The sequence below is a fragment of the Choloepus didactylus genome, chromosome 3 (genome assembly GCF_015220235.1).
Source record: "Choloepus didactylus isolate mChoDid1 chromosome 3, mChoDid1.pri, whole genome shotgun sequence".
NCBI lineage: Eukaryota > Metazoa > Chordata > Mammalia > Pilosa > Megalonychidae > Choloepus > Choloepus didactylus.
Window position 1 is genome coordinate 13,167,724 of NC_051309.1, and position 18,834 is coordinate 13,186,557.

Below are 18,834 nucleotides of genomic sequence, written 5' to 3' on the forward strand. Positions count from 1 at the left end.
TTGATCTGTCCTCTTCCTAGACCAGTGACAAAGAAAATAATTGAATTGCCTTATTTATACTGCAAAAGCTATTCACTTGAAATTTTATAAAGTAATGCCACAGAAAATGAAGTCATTAAATTCTAAGTTCAAGGACAATTTTAAGTAAAAAAAATGGTAACTTTAAAGCCTAAAAACATCCCAAAGATGGCCATATTTCCAAGGAATGCCTGGCAAATAGCAAGGATTCAATAAATCTTAGCTACACTTACTATTGTTAAGTATATGTACTTATTAATTTATATAGAAACTGGATGCTTGATATCCTAACAAACGAATGATAAAATGAGCGTAAGAAACCATTGCTGTAAAAATAAGAAGTTAGGATTTAAACCACACATAAGTTAATATTAAACTCTCTTAAAATCATATGGTAATAAATGTGCTCAATTAATGTTACAACTAAACAGAGTTCATGTCATCAAATTTTAGGAGTGGAAGGTGCTTTGGGATTACCTTGTGCAATCCCCTCACTTTATATACAATAATGACCTTAAGTGGTGAAGTAATTGCCCAAGGTCACATGGTTAGATAAAATGGCAGCACCAGGACAAAAGAAGGTTTCTTGACCCCCAACCTAGTGTTCCTTTAAACTATACTGGATTTGTTATACTATCATTGCAAATATAAATTAAAATAATGTATTAAATGGCAATAAATTAATGAAAATTTTAAATCTCTTTTTCATGAAGAAATCTTTTTATAAGTCTGCGTTTTCTATTTTTAAATTTAATTTAATATTTAATAATTTCTTCTAAAATTTAAAGACAGATTTGTACTAAAACAAAAATAAGGAATATTATGCTTTCTTTGGTATTTAATAAATCTGCTCTACTGTGACAAAAAGAATATGGATAGAAATCATATAAACAGATTTCTGTGGCCAAAATGCTTATGCAACTCCCTGAAAATAACAAAACACCATAATATCTCTTGGGCTATGTAAATTATAATACCTTTAAAATAGCTTGAGGTAGGCTATCTAAAAAAAGTAACTAAGAAATAACAAAATATCACTGCAACAACTGTCAGGTGGAAAAGGGGTTTTGATCAACATTATGAAAAAGCGTTCATTTGACATTTTCTTCCCCAACAACATCAGCCACAACACTAATCTGTATGCAACTTTAAACATTTAATTTGGGGATATTACCTGTGCTGGTTTGAATGTATTCTGTCCCCCAGAAAAAGCCATATTCTTTGATGCAATCTGGTGCGGCAGACATATCAGCGGGGATTAAGTTGGAACATTTGGATTAGGTTGTTTACATGGGAATGCGCCCCACCCAACTGTGGGTGATAACTCTGATGAGATATTTCCATGGAGGTGTGGCCCCACCCACTCAGGGTGGGCCTTGATCAGTGGAGCCATATAAATGAGCTGACAAGCAGAAGGAACTCAGTGCAGCTGTGAGTCACATTTTGAAGAGCAACTGAGAGTGACATTTTGGAGAGAAACTGAAGCCTAGAGAGGAACGTCCCGGGAGGAAGGCATTTTGAACCCAGAACTTTGGAGCAGACACCAGCCACGTGCCTTCCCAGCTAAGAGAGGTATTCCAGACACCACTGGCCATCCTCCAGTGAAGGTACTCGATTGCTCATGGACACTTTATGGCCTTAAGACTGTAACTGTGTAAACAAATAAACCCTCTTTATAAAAGCCTATCTATCTCTGGTGTTTTGCATTCCGGCAGCATTAGCAAACCTAGAACAGATTTTGGTACCAGAGAAGTGGGATGCTTTTGTTGCTGAGTTTGCAAATACCAATCATGTTGGAGTGGCTTTTTAAATGGATAAGGGGAAGATTCTGGAAGAATTGTGAGGAGCTTGATAGAAAAGGTCTAAACTGCTTTGAAGAGACTGTGGAAATATGGACTCTAAAGATACTTCTGATGAGGCCTTGAGCAGAAATGATGAATGTATTGTTGAGAACTGGAAGAAAGGTGATCCTTGTTTTAAAGTGGCAGAGAATTTGGCAAAATTGAGTCCTGGTGTCAGATGGAAGGAAGAATTTGAAAACAACAACCTGGAATACTTAGTTGAGGAGATCTCCAGACTACGTGTGGAGGAGGTACCATGGCTTCTTCTTGCAGCTACAGTAAAATGCGAGCAGAAAGAGATAAACTTAGAACTGAACTCTTGGGTTCAAAGAAACCAGAAGCTGATGGCCTGGAAAGTTATGGGCTTCCAGAGGGTGGAATCCCAGAAGCTACAGCCCAACGTGAGGATATAACCAAACATGGAACCCAGCCACCATTTCAGTACAAGCCAGGATTGGAAAAGGAGTTAAGCAGAAAGGATTTGTGGAAAGTTCTATTGTCTGACGGACGGCTTTGACCCCTGTATGCTTCATGTGAAGCCAACAGAATTTTCGTGAGATCTTTATAGACAGAACCATTGCCGGTCTGGACTGGAGGAGACACAGAAGGAACAAATTGAAGGAAAAATTTCTTCAAAGACAGAGCCATGGAGGTTGAGGTCTGGAGTCAAGAGGCCTTGAGCTGGGAGAGCTGAGTGGCCCACACGCATGGAAAGCGTGAGTTTGCCCCAGAGGATGAGGGTAGGCATTCTGCCTCGATGCTCTGGAAGAGTTTTGCCACCCCAGGTCCCAAAGAGGGTGGAGCACATTCCCTTGGAACTGCAGAGAGCCTGACTGCCACCCCACTGTTCTAAAGGGGTTGAGCATGTGCCCCGGAGATGGAAGGGAATCCAGGTGCTGCCCCGATGTTTGAGAAGGGTGGGGCCGAGAAGGTGGTCTCCCCAATGTGTGGATATGTTGGAGAACTCACCCCAGCGTTTGGAGAGGAAAGGGCTACCGAAAAGTCCCTTAGGAAGGGTTAGACTCCCACTCTCTCAAGCCCCAAAGGATGCAATGTCGTTCTGTAAATGACTCTGACTTTGAAATCTAATGGAGTTTGTCCTGTGGGTTTTAGGAACTGTTTTGGTCCTGTTAACCCTGTTTTCCTTACTGTTTCTCCTTATGGCAATGGGAATGTTTATCCTATGAATGTCCCTCCTTTGTATATTGGAAGCACATAACTTGTTCTAAGTTCACAGATTCACAGCTAAAGGAAAATTATGCCTTAGGAATAACCATGCCTATAACTGATTTTGATGAGATCTTGTACTTAACTATTGTTACTGAAATGATTTAAGTTTTTGTGATATGTGATGGGATGAATGTATTTTGTATCTGGAAAGAATACGTTTTTCTGGGGTCCAGGGGGTGGAATGTGCTGGTTTGAATGTATTATGTCCCCCAGAAAAAGCCATATTCTTTGATGCAATCTGGTGGGGCAGACATACTAGTGGGGATTAAGTTGGAACGTTTGGGTTAGGTTGTTTGCATGGAAATGCGCCCCACCCAACTGTGGGTGATAACTGATGAGATATTTCCATGGATGTGTGGCCCCACCCATTCAGGGTGGGCCTTGATCAGTGGAGCCATAATGAGCTGACAAGCAGAAGGAACTCAGTGCAGCTGTGAGTGACATTTTGAAGAGCAACTGAGAGTGACATTTTGAAGAAAAATTGAAGCCTAGAGAGGAATGTCCTGGGAAGAAGGCATTTTGAACCCAGAACTTTGGAGCAGACACCAGCCATGAGCCTTCCTAGCTAACAGAGGTATTCCAGACACCATTGGCCATTCTCCAATGAAGGTACTCGATTGCTGCTATGTTACCTTGGACACTTTACGGCCTTAAGACTGTAACTGTGTAACCAAATAAACCCCCTTTATAAAAGCCAAACCATTTCTGGTGTTCTGCATTCTGGCAGCATTAGCAAACTAGAACATTACCCAAGAAAATAAATTTGAAACACTATCAATATATCAACAAGTATAGTAGGACTGTAAAGTGTCATGTAAAAGAATCACTATAAGTGCATATTACTAAAATACTCTCTCATTCAGCACACAGAAAGGCTATCAGCAACTTCCAATAACTAAGCATAGGCCTATTTGAAAAAGTATGCAAAGAATAAATAAGAGAAGAAATAAAAACAGAAATATTAGGACCATCTGAAAAAGACCCTTGCACCTGATACTATGAGATTAATATTACCTGGAACAAAAAGTATTAATATTATCTGGAACCAAAGTATTAAAAGCAATGGGGGTGGAGGGAGGGTAATGCTTTAGTTTAGAATGTGTAAAACATGAACTTTTCAAATCCTCACAAGTTTTTGTTTATCTTTATAAATTAGAAGCTATCTTAAGCAAATTGATAACAATTACTCACTTTAGTAAAATACTGTAGATGATAAATTTTGTAGAAGTGATATGAATCCTTCAAATCAACAACCAAAATAAATGACTCCTACTTCACATTTTCACATTTCTACTCTCCAGATATAGTAAGAATTTTTGAAGATCCAAAACATTCACAATATAGGCAGGTACTTCATGTAAATTCTCATAAAGTTCTTCAAACTAAACATATATCCAACCCTTATACATGTCTGTTACTAAGAACAAAGAATAGTCTTTTAAAAGTCTTTTGATAATTTTATTGAGAGTATCAGTAAAATTTCCAACTTGCAATTTACTTCTTTTACTAATACATTTCCACTGAGTTCAGGGAAATCAACTTACAGCATACATTAAAATGTAACCTTTAAACCTCCCAGTGTAAAACATCACTTCCTGGGCAGAGATAGTACTCCAAGAACTATCAATCACTGTTAAGAAGAATATACAGTCAACATCGTTAATTAATGTTGATGCACTCTTCTCTATGCCCTCATCTGTCAAGAAGATTGTTTAAAAATCTGAGTTATTAGTCTTTATTTGGGAAAGGATCTGGTTAATATCTTTAAGAGCAGAAATCACTCATCCATCCACTCCATACTGGAGCATGATAATTCCTATCCCCAACGCAAGTTACTGATAACCAGTCCCCTCCACTAAAGAAAGAAGCCATAAATCAGGAAGAGGGCAGCTCCTATGCAACCCCTGTTAATTTCTGTTTACAATCTATCCAACTGAGAATGTTAGCTAGTCAGGGAAGAAACCAGGTGATGGATCAGATAGTAGGAAACCATAATAGATTAAAGATAGGAAATAACAAAATGACAAATCAAAATGTTCTGTGACTATAAAACATGTATCGAATTTATAATTAATCTTTTAAAAAAGTAATATTCATGAATGTGCATTTCATTTTAATTAAGATAAAATTTGAACCTTGCCTGAAACCCTGAAAGAAAAAGTAAAACTGTACTTTAGTTCAGATTTACGATCTTTTAATTTTAAAATTGTATTTGTAAATATAAAGTCAAAAGAAGAGCTTTCCAATATCATGTAAAAGTAACAAGTTAGGACACAGAAGCAACCTATCTAAATCTTTTATATTTATTTAACATAAAATCATAACATAAAATCTATAATATTTTATTACAAACGTGATCCACCATAATATAATTTTGATGTATTTCCTAGGAAACTCATTCTAACATTATCAACTAAGGCAGAATTCAGTAGGCCAGTTGGCCCTAAAGGTCTTCTAATAGGATTCACTAAGTCTATACATATTTTTTTCCTCACTAAGAAAGCCATTTTCCCTAAATAACACATCCTGAGCCATAAATACTTCTAATTTCAACAACTTTCATGAAAAGCCTTACTTTTATTCATTCAGTATTTGTTCATTCAGGCACTGGTGTTAGTGATAAGGTCCTTTATTTTTATGAAGCTTAGACTTTAGTGTGACAAGACAGTCAAGAAATAAACAAGAAACAATATCAGATGGTAATGAATCTACGCAGATAAATGAAACAAACGACCTGAAAGAAAGGGACTGAATGGCTAGTTTAGACTCAGTGATCAAGAAGGAAGCTTTGAGGAGATGACATTTAAGATGAGATCTAAACGACAAAATGGAGTCAGCCAAGCAAAGACCAGAGGAAAAAGCATTTCAAGTAAAGGAAACCCTAAGGCAGAAATTAACTGGAATGTTTTAGGAACAGAAAAAAAAAGACGAATGTGCCTTATCCATGGTGGGCAAGGGAGAGTGTGGTAGAAAATGAGGTCTGAGAGGCAGGAAGGAGGCAGAGCACACAGAGCTTTGTAAACTTGGATAAGGAGTTTGGATTTAATTCTAAGTGTGATGAGAAGGTACTGGAGGGTTTTAAAGCAGAAGAGTCATGTTAATATAAATTTGCTACTGGAAACTAGATTATAGGGGAGCAAAGCTAAGAACAGAAGGCAACTGTAGTAGCTCAGGTAAGAAGTAATGGTAGTGTTAAGCCATGGAACAGCCCACCCATGATAAGCCTTAAGTGTACATAAATTGAAAACCCCCAAGGTCTGATCAAATGAGACTGCCCCAGTGCTGGAAGAGCAAGACTGTCAAGGCCAGGGAACCAGATATTAGGGCTGGTAGACTTGGTTCCTTAACTCACAGAAGTTGCCTTATATGGTAATACAGTTCTTTCTGGGTGTTTATGTGGCTATTATCTGTAACCGGTCAGATATTTCACTCCACATGGGACTTCAGAGATCATCAAACTTCTTCCAAACATCCATGACATACACAGAGTAAGTAGATGCCTTACCCGCTTTCCTATTTTAAAAGCTACCTACCAGGAATTTATTTTTATATCACTAGGATAAACTATGACCTTCCTTGAAGATGTGGGCAAAATTAATTGTATTTATTAATCTTAATCAGCAAGAGCAAAGAAAGGCAGTCAAATTTTTAGAAGATGACGAGAAAAAGAATAAAAAAGACCCAGGTTGACAGATCCCAGTCACTCCTTAAGCACTGCCTTTGGCTCAATCTTTGAGCAAACTAAAAATGGCTAGCTAAATACCTATAACTGGCACTCAAAAATATGTTTATTGAGTGACTGGCTTTACCCAACAAAAAAATATTTATTGAATGAATGGCCTTACCCAACACATGGTATGAGAACTATCAATCTGGAAAAAACAAGGAATAAGATGATGACAAGAAAATTCTCTAAGAACTATTTCCTCAAGGCCACTTTCTTAAAACACAGACTTCAACTCCACTAGTTTGTAATCTGTTTCAAATTGATCATTCAAATTGAACCTATACTCAGTACTCTGAAAAGACTATTATAATGAATAATAATAGCCAATAGTTATAGAGCATTGTTTTAGTTTCCTTAAAGCAGATACTATGAAATGGTTCAGCTTGAACAACGGGAATTCACTAGCTTACAGTTTGAGGCTGAGAAAATGTCCAAATCAAGCATCATCAAAGTGATGCTTTCTTCCTGAAGACTGGCTGCTGGAAATCCTTGGCTCCTCTGCCACATGGCAAGGCACAGGGTGGTGTCTGCTGGTCTCTCCCTTCTCTTCCAGGTTTCCTTGATTACAGCTTCTTGCCTCCATGCCCACCCCACCCCTGCTCTCTACCTTCCGTCCCTCCCTCCCTCTCTCTCTCTCTCTCTCTCACTCTCTTTCTTTCTCTTCATTCCGTTTATAAAGGACTCCAGTAAGAGGATTAAGACCCATCCTGAATGAGGTGGGTCACAGTCACATCTTAAGTAGCCTCATAAAAAGATCCTACTTAAAATGGGTCCACATTCACAGAAATGGATTAAATTTAAGAACATGTTTCTCTGGGGTTCATACAGTTCCAAACCACCACAAACATGTACTATGATAAGACCATGGGCTAAGTGCTTTTCATGCAACACCTCATTTAATCTTTAAAACAACTTTATCAGACAGAAACTACTATCCTCATTTCCAAATGAGGGAAATGGGGGTTAAAGATATAAAAATAACTTGTCTGAGGTCATTCTACTGTTACATGAAGAAATCAGGCTTTTAAGCAAGTCTGTCTGAATCCAAACCTCCATGATCTTAATCACTATTCAATACTTTATTTAAAATCTTAAATAGTACAAAGAAAGAACATTAACAAGTATCTTAGAGCCTTTCAGAATAGAATATAGAATAAAATAAATTAAGTATTATATACTGAAATAATTCACTAATTACCAATCTTTCTATTTCATTGAAGCAAGTTCCTTCTTCTACTTTCCACATCATTAACCTACTCTAGTTACTGTTTATGTTTAAACCTAATAAAACTCCATTTTTATAAGAATAAACCCACAATTCATCCTTATATCAAACTAGCCTCTATCCTCAGCCAAAAAAATTTTTGAGAGTTTACTGTATTTTAATAAAAAGCAAATAACCTTATAGCTTAATAAATATAAGCTCCATATGGCACAAATTCATATACATGCATACACACAAACACACACACACACACACACACACACACACACACACACTTTTATGGAAATGAGTATTCTCACTCTTTCTCTCTCCCTTCTCCTAAACTTTGGCTAAAAGCTGGTTACCACTGCCAATATTTTCACAGCCTACACATATTTCTTTTCAACATAGGCTTTCTTTTCAAGTCACCAAGAATAGGACACAATGATGAATACAAAAAGCACAACTATGTAGGATATGACCATCTTTTAGATAATGAGCATAATAATCCAGTTTCAGATATCTTTCCATCATGTTTCTCCTTTGCCTTTATTGAATATGTAAAGTCTTTGCTCTTTCCACTGCTTTTTAAGATACTTATATCCTCAAAAGAGAAAATGAGTACATACTACCACACTATACTAATGTAACAGCAATTTGGAAATACAAATCAGAAAATATTCAAGAGACTCATAGTTAAAACCCTAATAGCCTTAACTGCAGAAGGATCTTTCATTACATGATCATTTGAAATTGGGCCAATGACAGATTATGCAGTAAACAATAGCCAGGGAAGTGTTCATCTATAATCTCTTCATTTTACTTTCTGTGTAACTGCATACTCTGTTATATGATCCCGTTCTAAAACAAAGTATTATATATATATATATATATATATATAAAAGAAAGGAGTTACAGCAAAGCCTAGAGTAAAAAAAAACTCTTAACATTCATGCTATTAAATTCTCAAACATAGCACTGTATTAATTTTTTGCATAAATTCATATAACTTATATAAATATTTGTTTTCAGAAACAGGGGATGGTACCACCAGAGCACTCCAATAGCCCATCTAGTCTGATATCCTATCTTTAACAATGGCCCATGTTGGATGCCTCACAGCATAGCACGAATATATAACATAACGTATATAATTATGCACTACTACATCATTAGCCCAGATGATGCTTAGATTATATCCTGAAAGACATGAAAACAAACCCAAACTCCATTCCCTATCCTATTCTAAAATTTCCTAAAAAGTGATGGGAGGAGGCGGGGCAAGATGGCAGACTGGTGAGCTGTATGTTTTAGTTACTCCTCCAGGAAAGTAGGTAGAAAGCCAGGAACTGCAACCCAGAACCCATGAATCTCGAAGACAGTTGTATAAAAATGTAGCTTATGAGGGGTGACAAGGGGATTGGGAAAGCCATAAGGACCACACTCCACTTTGTCTAGTTTATGGATGGATGAGTAGAAAAATAGGGGAAGGAAACAAACAGACAAAGGTACCCAGTGTTCTTTTTTACTTCAATTGCTCTTTTTCACTCTAATTATTATTCTTGTTATTCTTGTGTGTGTGCTAACGAAGGTGTCAGGGATTGATTTGGGTGATGAATGTACAACTATGTAATGGTACTGTGAACAATCGAAAGTACGATTTGTTTTGTATGACTGCATGGTATATGAATATATCTCAATAAAATGAAGATTAAAAAAAAAAAAAAAAAAAAAAAAAGACATAATGCTGAGCAAAATAAGCCAGGCACAAAAAGAGAGATATTGTATGTTACCACTAATGTGAATTCTGTGAAAAATGTACAATGTTTTATACTGTAGAATGTAGGGGACCTAGAGATACCAATTAGTGGAGGGGGAATGATAATCTAATAAGAACAGATAAACTATGGAGGGTAATCTCAATGTTATGGGAATGCTCAGGAATGATTATGGTTTGTAAACTTTCTTGGATATAGTAAGATCATGTTGGAAGCAATAGAGTTATTTTAGGTTGTTTTTTTTTCTCTTATTCCTTTGTTTTCTTAGGGGTTGTTAATTTTCTTGGGGTATGGTAGGAACATGTTGGAAGCAATGTAGTTATTTTAGATTATTTGTTTTTCTTACTCCTCTGTTTGGACATGGTTTATTAATTTTCTTGGGGTATGGTAGGAACATATTGGAAGCAAAGTAGTTATTTTAGGTTATTTGTTTTCCTTAATCCATTGCTTTGTTTGAAATGTTGTGGGGTTTTTTTTTGGTTGTTGTTTGCCTGTTTGTTTTTAATTTTTTGATAAACAAAGTTAAAACATTGAAAAAAAATCAGTAGAAAAAGGGGAGTAAAAACTAAATGACAAATAGGGTGGGATGGGGGGATGGTTTGGGTATTCTCTTTTCACTTTTATTTTTTATTCTTATTCTGATTCTTTCTGATGTAAGGAAAATGTTCAGAAATAGATTGTGGTGATGAACGCATAACTATATGATCATACTGTGAACAGTTGATTGTATACCATGGATGACTGTATGGTTTGTGAATATATTTCAATAAAACTGAATTAAAAAAAAAAAAAAAGAAGAATGAGGGAACTAGAAACATATTTACAATAGGAGGTTAAGTAGAAAAAAAGGAGATGAAAATGTTATCTATTATGTGGTTTAAACTCGGTTGTTGGTCTCCTGTTATTTTTTTTAAAAAAAAAGAAACCCAAAATCTGTGTGCCAAAAAAGATAATAACCAGAGCCTGCAAAAGCATGTTTTAGAGAAATAAACACCTCTCATACACTGCTAGTGGGAATGCACATTTGTGCAATTTTAACAGAGAACAATTGGGCAGTGGCCAATAACATTTTAAATGTACATAACTTTTGGCCAAGCAATTCTACTTTGAGAAATCTACTCTAGAGAAATATTTGGAAAAAAAATAAAAATAAATATTTGTTCATGAGCACAAAGGTCTGTGAACACAGATCGTCTGGACAAAATTGCGATCAGATAAAACTGGACACCACCCACTTTTCCTCAGAAGGGGCTGTGTCAACAGGGACCCATCCTCATTACGGAGGATCATGGAGCCACTAAAATCAGACAGACATAATTCAATGGCATAGAAGGGATGCTGCAATGTGCTGTCAAGTGACAAAAGCAAATCACAGGCAGTATGAATCCATTTATGTTAAAAAAAAAAAAAAAAAAAGAAAAACTCAAAACCCCACACCCAAACTACGTATGCATGTAGGACACTATCTGGTGCGTAAATGGACAAAGGATAGAGCCAAGAGACACAACAAACTGCTAACTCTGTGGTGCTCTCTGGGGAGGGAGAAAAAATTTTTGGTTAAGAGAGATTTTCATATTTTTGTCTATCTGCTTCTCTATTATTTGACTGTACCTGGCAAATTCATCCACCTTTCACATCTGGAATTAAAGGATAAAATAAAATAAATTACGGAGAGAACATATTAAAATGCTAAAAAAAAAAAAAAAAAAAAAAAATCTTCCCACCAATAAATGCCCAGGGCCAGATGGCTTCACAGGGGTAATCTACCAAACTTTCCAGAAAGAACTGACACCAATCTTACTCAAACTCTTTCAAAACATTGAAGAAAATGGAACACTACCTAACTCATTTTATGAAGCTAACATCAATCTAATACCAAAACCAGGCAAAGATGCTACAAAAAAGGAAAACTACCGACCAATCTCCCTAATGAATATAGATGCAAAAATCCTCAACAAAATACTTGCAAATCGAATCCAAAGACACATTAAAAAAATCATACACCATGACCAAGCGGGGTTCATTCCAGGCATGCAAGGATGGTTCAACATAAGAAAATCAATCAATGTATTACAACACATTAACAAGTCAAAAGGGAAAAATCAATTGATCATCTCAATAGATGCTGAAAAAGCATTTGACAAAATCCAACTTCCCTTTTTGATAAAAACACTTCAAAAGGTAGGAATTGAAGGAAACTTCCTCAACATCATAAAGAGCATATATGAAAAACCCACAGCCAGCATAGTACTCAATGCTGAGAGACTGAAAGCCTTCCCTCTAAGATCAGGAACAAGACAAGGATGCCCGCTGTCACCACTGTTATTCAACATCGTGCTGGAAGTGCTAGCCAGGGCAATCCGGCAAGACAAAGAAATAAAAGGCATCCAAATTGGAAAAGAAGAAGTAAAACTGTCATTGTTTGCAGAAGATATGATCTTATATCTAGAAAACCCTGAGAAATCGACGATACAGCTACTAGAGCTAATAAACAAATTTAGCAAAGTAGCGGGATACAAGATTAATGCACATAAGTCAGTAATGTTTCTATATGCTAGAAATGAACAAACTGAAGAGACACTCAAGAAAAAGATACCATTTTCAATAGCAACTAAAAAAATCAAGTACCTAGGAATAAACTTAACCAAAGATGTAAAAGACCTATACAAAGAAAACTACATAACTCTACTAAAAGAAATAGAAGGGGACCTTAAAAGATGGAAAAATATTCCATGTTCATGGATAGGAAGGCTAAATGTCATTAAGATGTCAATTCTACCCAAACTCATCTACAGATTCAATGCAATCCCAATCAAAATTCCAACAACCTACTTTGCAGACTTGGAAAAGCTAATTATCAAATTTATTTGGAAAGGGAAGATGCCTCGAATTGCTAAAGACACTCTAAAAAAGAAAAACGAAGTGGGAGGACTTACACTCCCTGACTTTGAAGCTTATTATAAAGCCACAGTTGCCAAAACAGCATGGTACTGGCACAAAGATAGACATATAGATCAATGGAATCGAATTGAGAATTCAGAGATAGACCCTCAGATCTATGGCCGACTGATCTTTGATAAGGCCCCCAAAGTCACTGAACTGAGTCATAATGGTCTTTTCAACAAATGGGGCTGGGAGAGTTGGATATCCATATCCAAAAGAATGAAAGAGGACCCCTACCTCACACCCTACACAAAAATTAACTCAAAATGGACCAAAGATCTCAATATAAAAGAAAGTACCATAAAACTCCTAGAAGATAATGTAGGAAAACATCTTCAAGACCTTGTATTAGGTGGCCACTTCCTCGACTTTACACCCAAAGCACAAGCAACAAAAGAGAAAACAGATAAATGGGAACTCCTCAAGCTTAGAAGTTTCTGCACCTCAAAGGAATTTCTCAAAAAGGTAAAGAGGCAGCCAACTCAATGGGAAAAAATTTTTGGAAACCATGTATCCGACAAAAGACTGATATCTTGCATATATAAAGAAATCCTACAACTCAATGACAATACTACAGACAGCCCAATTATAAAATGGGCAAAAGATATGAAAAGACAGTTCTCTGAAGAGGAAATACAAATGGCCAAGAAACACATGAAAAAATGTTCAGCTTCCACTAGCTATTAGAGAGATGCAAATTAAGACCACAATGAGATACCATCTAAACACCGGTTTAGAATGGCTGCCATTAAACAAACAGGAAACTACAAATGCTGGAGGGGATGTGGAGAAATTGGAACTCTTATTCATTGGTTGGTGGGACTGTATAATGGTTCAGCCACTCTGGAAGTCAGTCTGGCAGTTCCTTAGAAAACTAGATATAGAGTTACCATTCGATCCAGCGATTGCACTTCTCGGTATATACCCGGAAGGTCGGAAAGCAGTGACACGAACAGATATCTGCACGCCAATGTTCACAGCAGCATTATTCACAATTGCCAAGAGATGGAAACAACCCAAATGTCCTTCAACAGATGAGTGGATAAATAAAATGTGGTATATACACACGATGGAATACTACGCGGCAGTAAGAAGGAACGATCTCGTGAAACATATGACAACATGGATGAACCTTGAGGACATAATGCTGAGCGAAATAAGCCAGGCACAAAAAGAGAAATATTATATGCTACCACTAATGTGAACTTTGAAAAATGTAAAACAAATGGTTTATAATGTAGAATGTAGGGGAACTAGCAATAGAGAGCAATTAAGGAAGGGGGAACAATAATCCAAGAAGAACAGATAAGCTATTTAACATTCTGGGGATGCCCAGGAATGACTGATTGGTCTGTTTTAATTTCTGAGGGATATAGTAAGGAACAAGTTCACAGAAATGTTGCTATATTATGTAACTTTCTTGGGGTAAAGTAGGAAACATGTTGGAAGTTAAGCAGTTATCTTAGGTTAGTTGTCTTTTTTCTTACTCCCTTGTTATGGTCTCTTTGAAATGTTCTTTTATTGTATGTTTGTTTTCTTTTTAACTTTTTTTTCATACAGTTGATTTAAAAAAGAAGGGAAAGTTTAAAAAAAAAAAAGATGTAGTGCCCCCTTGAGGAGCCTGTGGAGAATGCAGGGGTATTCGCCTACCCCACCTCCATGGTTGCTAACATGACCACAGACATAGGGGACTGGTGGTTTGATGGGTTGAGCCCTCTACCATAAGTTTTACCCTTGGGAAGACGGTTGCTGCAAAGGAGAGGCTAGGCCTCCCTATGGTTGTGCCTAAGAGCCTCCTCCCGAATGCCTCTTTGTTGCTCAGATGTGGCCCTCTCTCTCTGGCTAAGCGAACTTGAAAGGTGAAATCACTGCCCTCTCCCCTACGTGGGATCAGACACCCAGGGGAGTGAATCTCCCTGGCAACCTGGAATATGACTCCCGGGGAGGAATGTAGACCCAGCATCGTGGGACGGAGAACATCTTCTTGACCAAAAGGGGGATGTGAAAGGAAATGAAATAAGCTTCAGTGGCAGAGAGATTCCAAAAGGAGCCAAGAGGTCACTCTGGTGGGCACTCTTACGCACACTTTAGACAACCCTTTTTAGGTTCCAAAGAATTGGGATAGCTGGTGGTGGATACCTGAAACTATCAAACTACAACCCAGAACCCATGAATCTCGAAGACAGTTGTATAAAAATGTAGCTTATGAGGGGTGACAATGGGATTGGGAAAGCCATAAGGACCACACTCCACTTTGTCTAGTTTATGGATGGATGAGTAGAAAAATAGGGGAAGGAAACAAACAGACAAAGGTACCCAGTGTTCTTTTTACTTCAATTGCTCTTTTTCACTCTAATTATTATTCTTGTTATTTTTGTGTGTGTGCTAATGAAGGTGTCAGGGATTGATTTAGGTGATGAATGTACAACTATGTAATGGTACTGTAAACAATCGAAAGTACAATTTGTTTTGTATGACTGCGTGGTATGTGAATATATCTCAATAAAATGAAGATTTAAAAAAAAAAAAAAGTGATGGGAAAGCCTCCAATAAAGCACAAATTTAACCATAATATAAGTCAATGCTTTGGTAATGTGACAAATGACTAAGAAATGATCTCCTAATATGAAAAGCTGCACTCAGAAATAGAGCCTAAACTTATCAAAATTTATGATTCTTAAAGTGAGATTTCAATGAACTGAAAACCATCTGCTTCATTCCATTAAAAAGAATCATTTATGAGACAGCTGAGTAAAATTTAACTAAAGATTTTTAAAAATAAAAAAAACTTTTATCCAAGCCATACCATTCTTCATATGTAATACTGTTTTCCAAAGAGTATGCTAATATTTGTATTTTAAACTCTTCTAAGAAATGACATTCACACCTGTTTTGTAATGGTCTTAAAGTAAAGCTTGGATTTACTAGATGTTCAAATAAGTGTACAAAACCACATAATGCAGAAATCATGGTTGGTCTTTCAGGAAGGATTATTTCCTGAAAAATTACAGGGAAACACCCCTGCCCCCACTACCACCATTTACTTAGATTCATAGAAGTTTAGAATTAGATGAGATTCGATGTTTTGTTTCATATGAACAACTAGTTAATAATGGTAGGATACCCAGTAGTCTTTCCACTGCTCTACAACTATCTTAATTGAATGTGCTGTATTTTTCTTTAAAAATCAGAGAGCTCTACTTGATGTCTCCAGGAAGATATTTGAAAAGACATGCCATGTTTTGATAGATACCATCAAGATTATTCAGACTATGTTGGTCATTTAAAGAAGTGTACTTAATTAAGTGCAAACTTATTAGTAAAAATTTTCATTTTAACCTTTCTGAAACAACACTCAGTACTAATGGTCTTCTCCATAAGGCGTATCTAGCAAAAATGTTATATCATTTCAACATAGGCAGAAGCACAGCACAAAAAATAGCATTATTTGAGAAAGCCTTATAAAACAGTTACGAAATGTAGGCATTGTGCTCATTACCTAGTTTACTTTATGCTGATCTTTCTTCCTATTTCTTATTGAGAATCTCATAATTCTTAAAAAAAAAAAAAATGACATATGAAATGACAGGGCCTACCTGTGTATAAAATGATCCTTGCTAAATATCTTGAGGGTCTTTTTTTGTAAAACAAAAGAAAAAAAGCTTATTTTCACATTAAAATGGAAGCATCAGTTTTTAACCATACTTTTATCCATGCACCTTTTTCTTAGCAATGAAAGAGTTTACAAAAAAGAACATAAACAATTTGTGATCTGGCCAGTTGTACTTTTTAGCTCCCAGAGGGATGGCTGGTGTTGTGATTAGCTGAGTGAAAACCATGCAGGAAAACTTGAGGGAACAGTCTGTTGCCAGTAATGTTTCTTGTGTGTGCCATTAAGCCACCTCCAGATGAGTGGGGGAAACATTCACTTTTTAATATTTTTAATTTACTTGGAATTAATTGTTGCTGTGTACTAAGAATTTGACCCAAATAAAATCCCACAATGTGTTAAAAAAAAAAAAAAGTTACAGTGAAAAAACGTACCATACTTTTAAAGACCTGTGGAGAAGATGATTCTCTTGATGGTATATTTTGGTATTGGTTTAACAACGCTCGTGGTCAGGAAACAATTCCTAACCTCAATCCTCCAGGGTACAATTTGAATTCATTTTTTTCTTTTCTGACTTCAAATAAGTTGGAGAAGATAAGGTCATATAATAATATTACATATATTTGAAAAACATTATTCAGGTCTCCTCTTTCAGGTTATGGCACTGCAGGACTAGGAACCAAATTAACAGTCCTGTGCTGAGTTGAATTTTATGATTTTTATATGCTATGTATCATAGCCCACAAGATAGATCTCAAAATTTACTTATCCATCATTTTTATCAAGAATCACTCTTCCTCCTAACTTAATATACTCTTTCTCAAAATAATTATCTATATTCCAGAACAAATGCCAAAAAATTCAAAAAAAAGGGGGCATTTATAAGAGACAGAAGCAAGAAAAAAATGCACACAAAATTCTATGCAGAAACTGCTTCCTTCTCTAGAACTAATAGAGGATCACTTAATGAACTGTATCTCTCAAAACCTCTGAGGCAGAGCTGAAGCTACAGTGCAATATCATAAAATCTGCAGCTGTGCTGCTATTCTTAATAGTCCACGCTACTTCCTGAGACCACAAGAAGCCAAAACACACACTGTCAGAACTGAACTTACCTTAACAGGAATTGGCCAAAGCAGCAGAGCAGTTATGATAGACCAGGCATCAAAACTGTTATTGAAAAGATTATATACACCCCTAGGAATTTTCTACTCAAGCAAGTTGCTCACTCCAGGAAAGCTGTATCTATTTATGTTTCCCAGCATCAAATCTTTTTTCAGGAATAAAAACTACAGGATAGGCAAATAAACTTTACTATATATAAATAATCATTAATAACTTACTTTTATTGCCCACCAAGGCAACCAGTGGCTGGGTCTCTGATTCCTCACTCACTTTCTTCACCACAGTATACCAATCTTCTAAATTCTCAAAGCTTTGATAATTTGTAATATCATATACCAAGAGGATTCCCTGTCAAAAACAGTTATAGAATATTTGTAAAGCATTACTTGAAAAAATATATGTTTATATTGAATATTCTTGACTAATGCTTCAGATATACAAGCAGATTGTAAATTTACAAAATATGAACTGTTTTATACACAAGCTGACTTCAATTTAAATTAATTACTAGCAGATAGATAATACTGAATGATTTCATTCAAGATGAAGCCAGCCATTAAATGTAAAGCAAGCTAAAGTATAATTTTGATTAAATTGTAATGGTTTCCCAATTAAACAGACATCTGGGATATTGTTGACAAGCTACAATAAATATAAGAAAGTCATACTATAGAAGTGGAAAAGATGGCAAGGTCTACAATCCTGCCTATTACCTCCATGAGGTTAAATATTTAAACCTTTCAATATATACCTATCTGCTGCAGCTCTTTTTAAATATTTTCAAAACTAAAGATTTCATGACATCCCTTGATAGTCAATTTCAGTGTTTAACACAATTTTCTTTAAAGGATATAAGTCAATTTCCTCTTTTAGTCCTCTGTGCATTTGGAGAACAACTTGAAAGTTTCCTCCTTATAATACTCCTTCATATACTTGAAGATAGTAACTCCTTTACCCTCTCCTTTCCAGAGTAAACAAACTCAATTCCTTAAACAACAAACTCAATTCCTTAAACTTCCCTCCAAGGACATATTTTCTATCCCTTTAATCATAGTTGCTGTTTCTTCCCAGGACACACTACATATAGTTTTTTCACATTCTTTAAAATGAGCAACGTAAAACTGTACATGATACTATAATAAGAGTCTAAGCAAAGCCAAATGTAATAGTGGGGTTACTTCCTGCCTCTTATATATCATATTCCTTTTAATATATCCCATTATTTTGTGTGGGAAGGAGAAGTATAGACACACAAAATAAGAGCACCACATTCTTGATTCTCATCCAGTTTGTGGTCAAACACTTAATAGAAAGTTCTGCATACAGTATAAGTCTAAAAAAGAAAAAAACTTAGAAGT

General features: G+C 36.0%; 1 protein-coding gene across 3 annotated transcripts in view; it reads right to left on the bottom strand.

Moving 5' to 3' along the window:
• Positions 1-18,834, bottom strand: part of RAB28 (RAB28, member RAS oncogene family) — a 126,548-nt gene that overhangs the window by 67,774 nt on the left and 39,940 nt on the right. For all 3 annotated transcript variants that reach the window (XM_037829404.1, XM_037829405.1, XM_037829406.1), the window contains exon 4: positions 17,695-17,824. In XM_037829404.1, the coding sequence (XP_037685332.1) occupies positions 17,695-17,824 (130 nt within the window). The remainder of the gene's footprint in view (positions 1-17,694; positions 17,825-18,834) is intronic.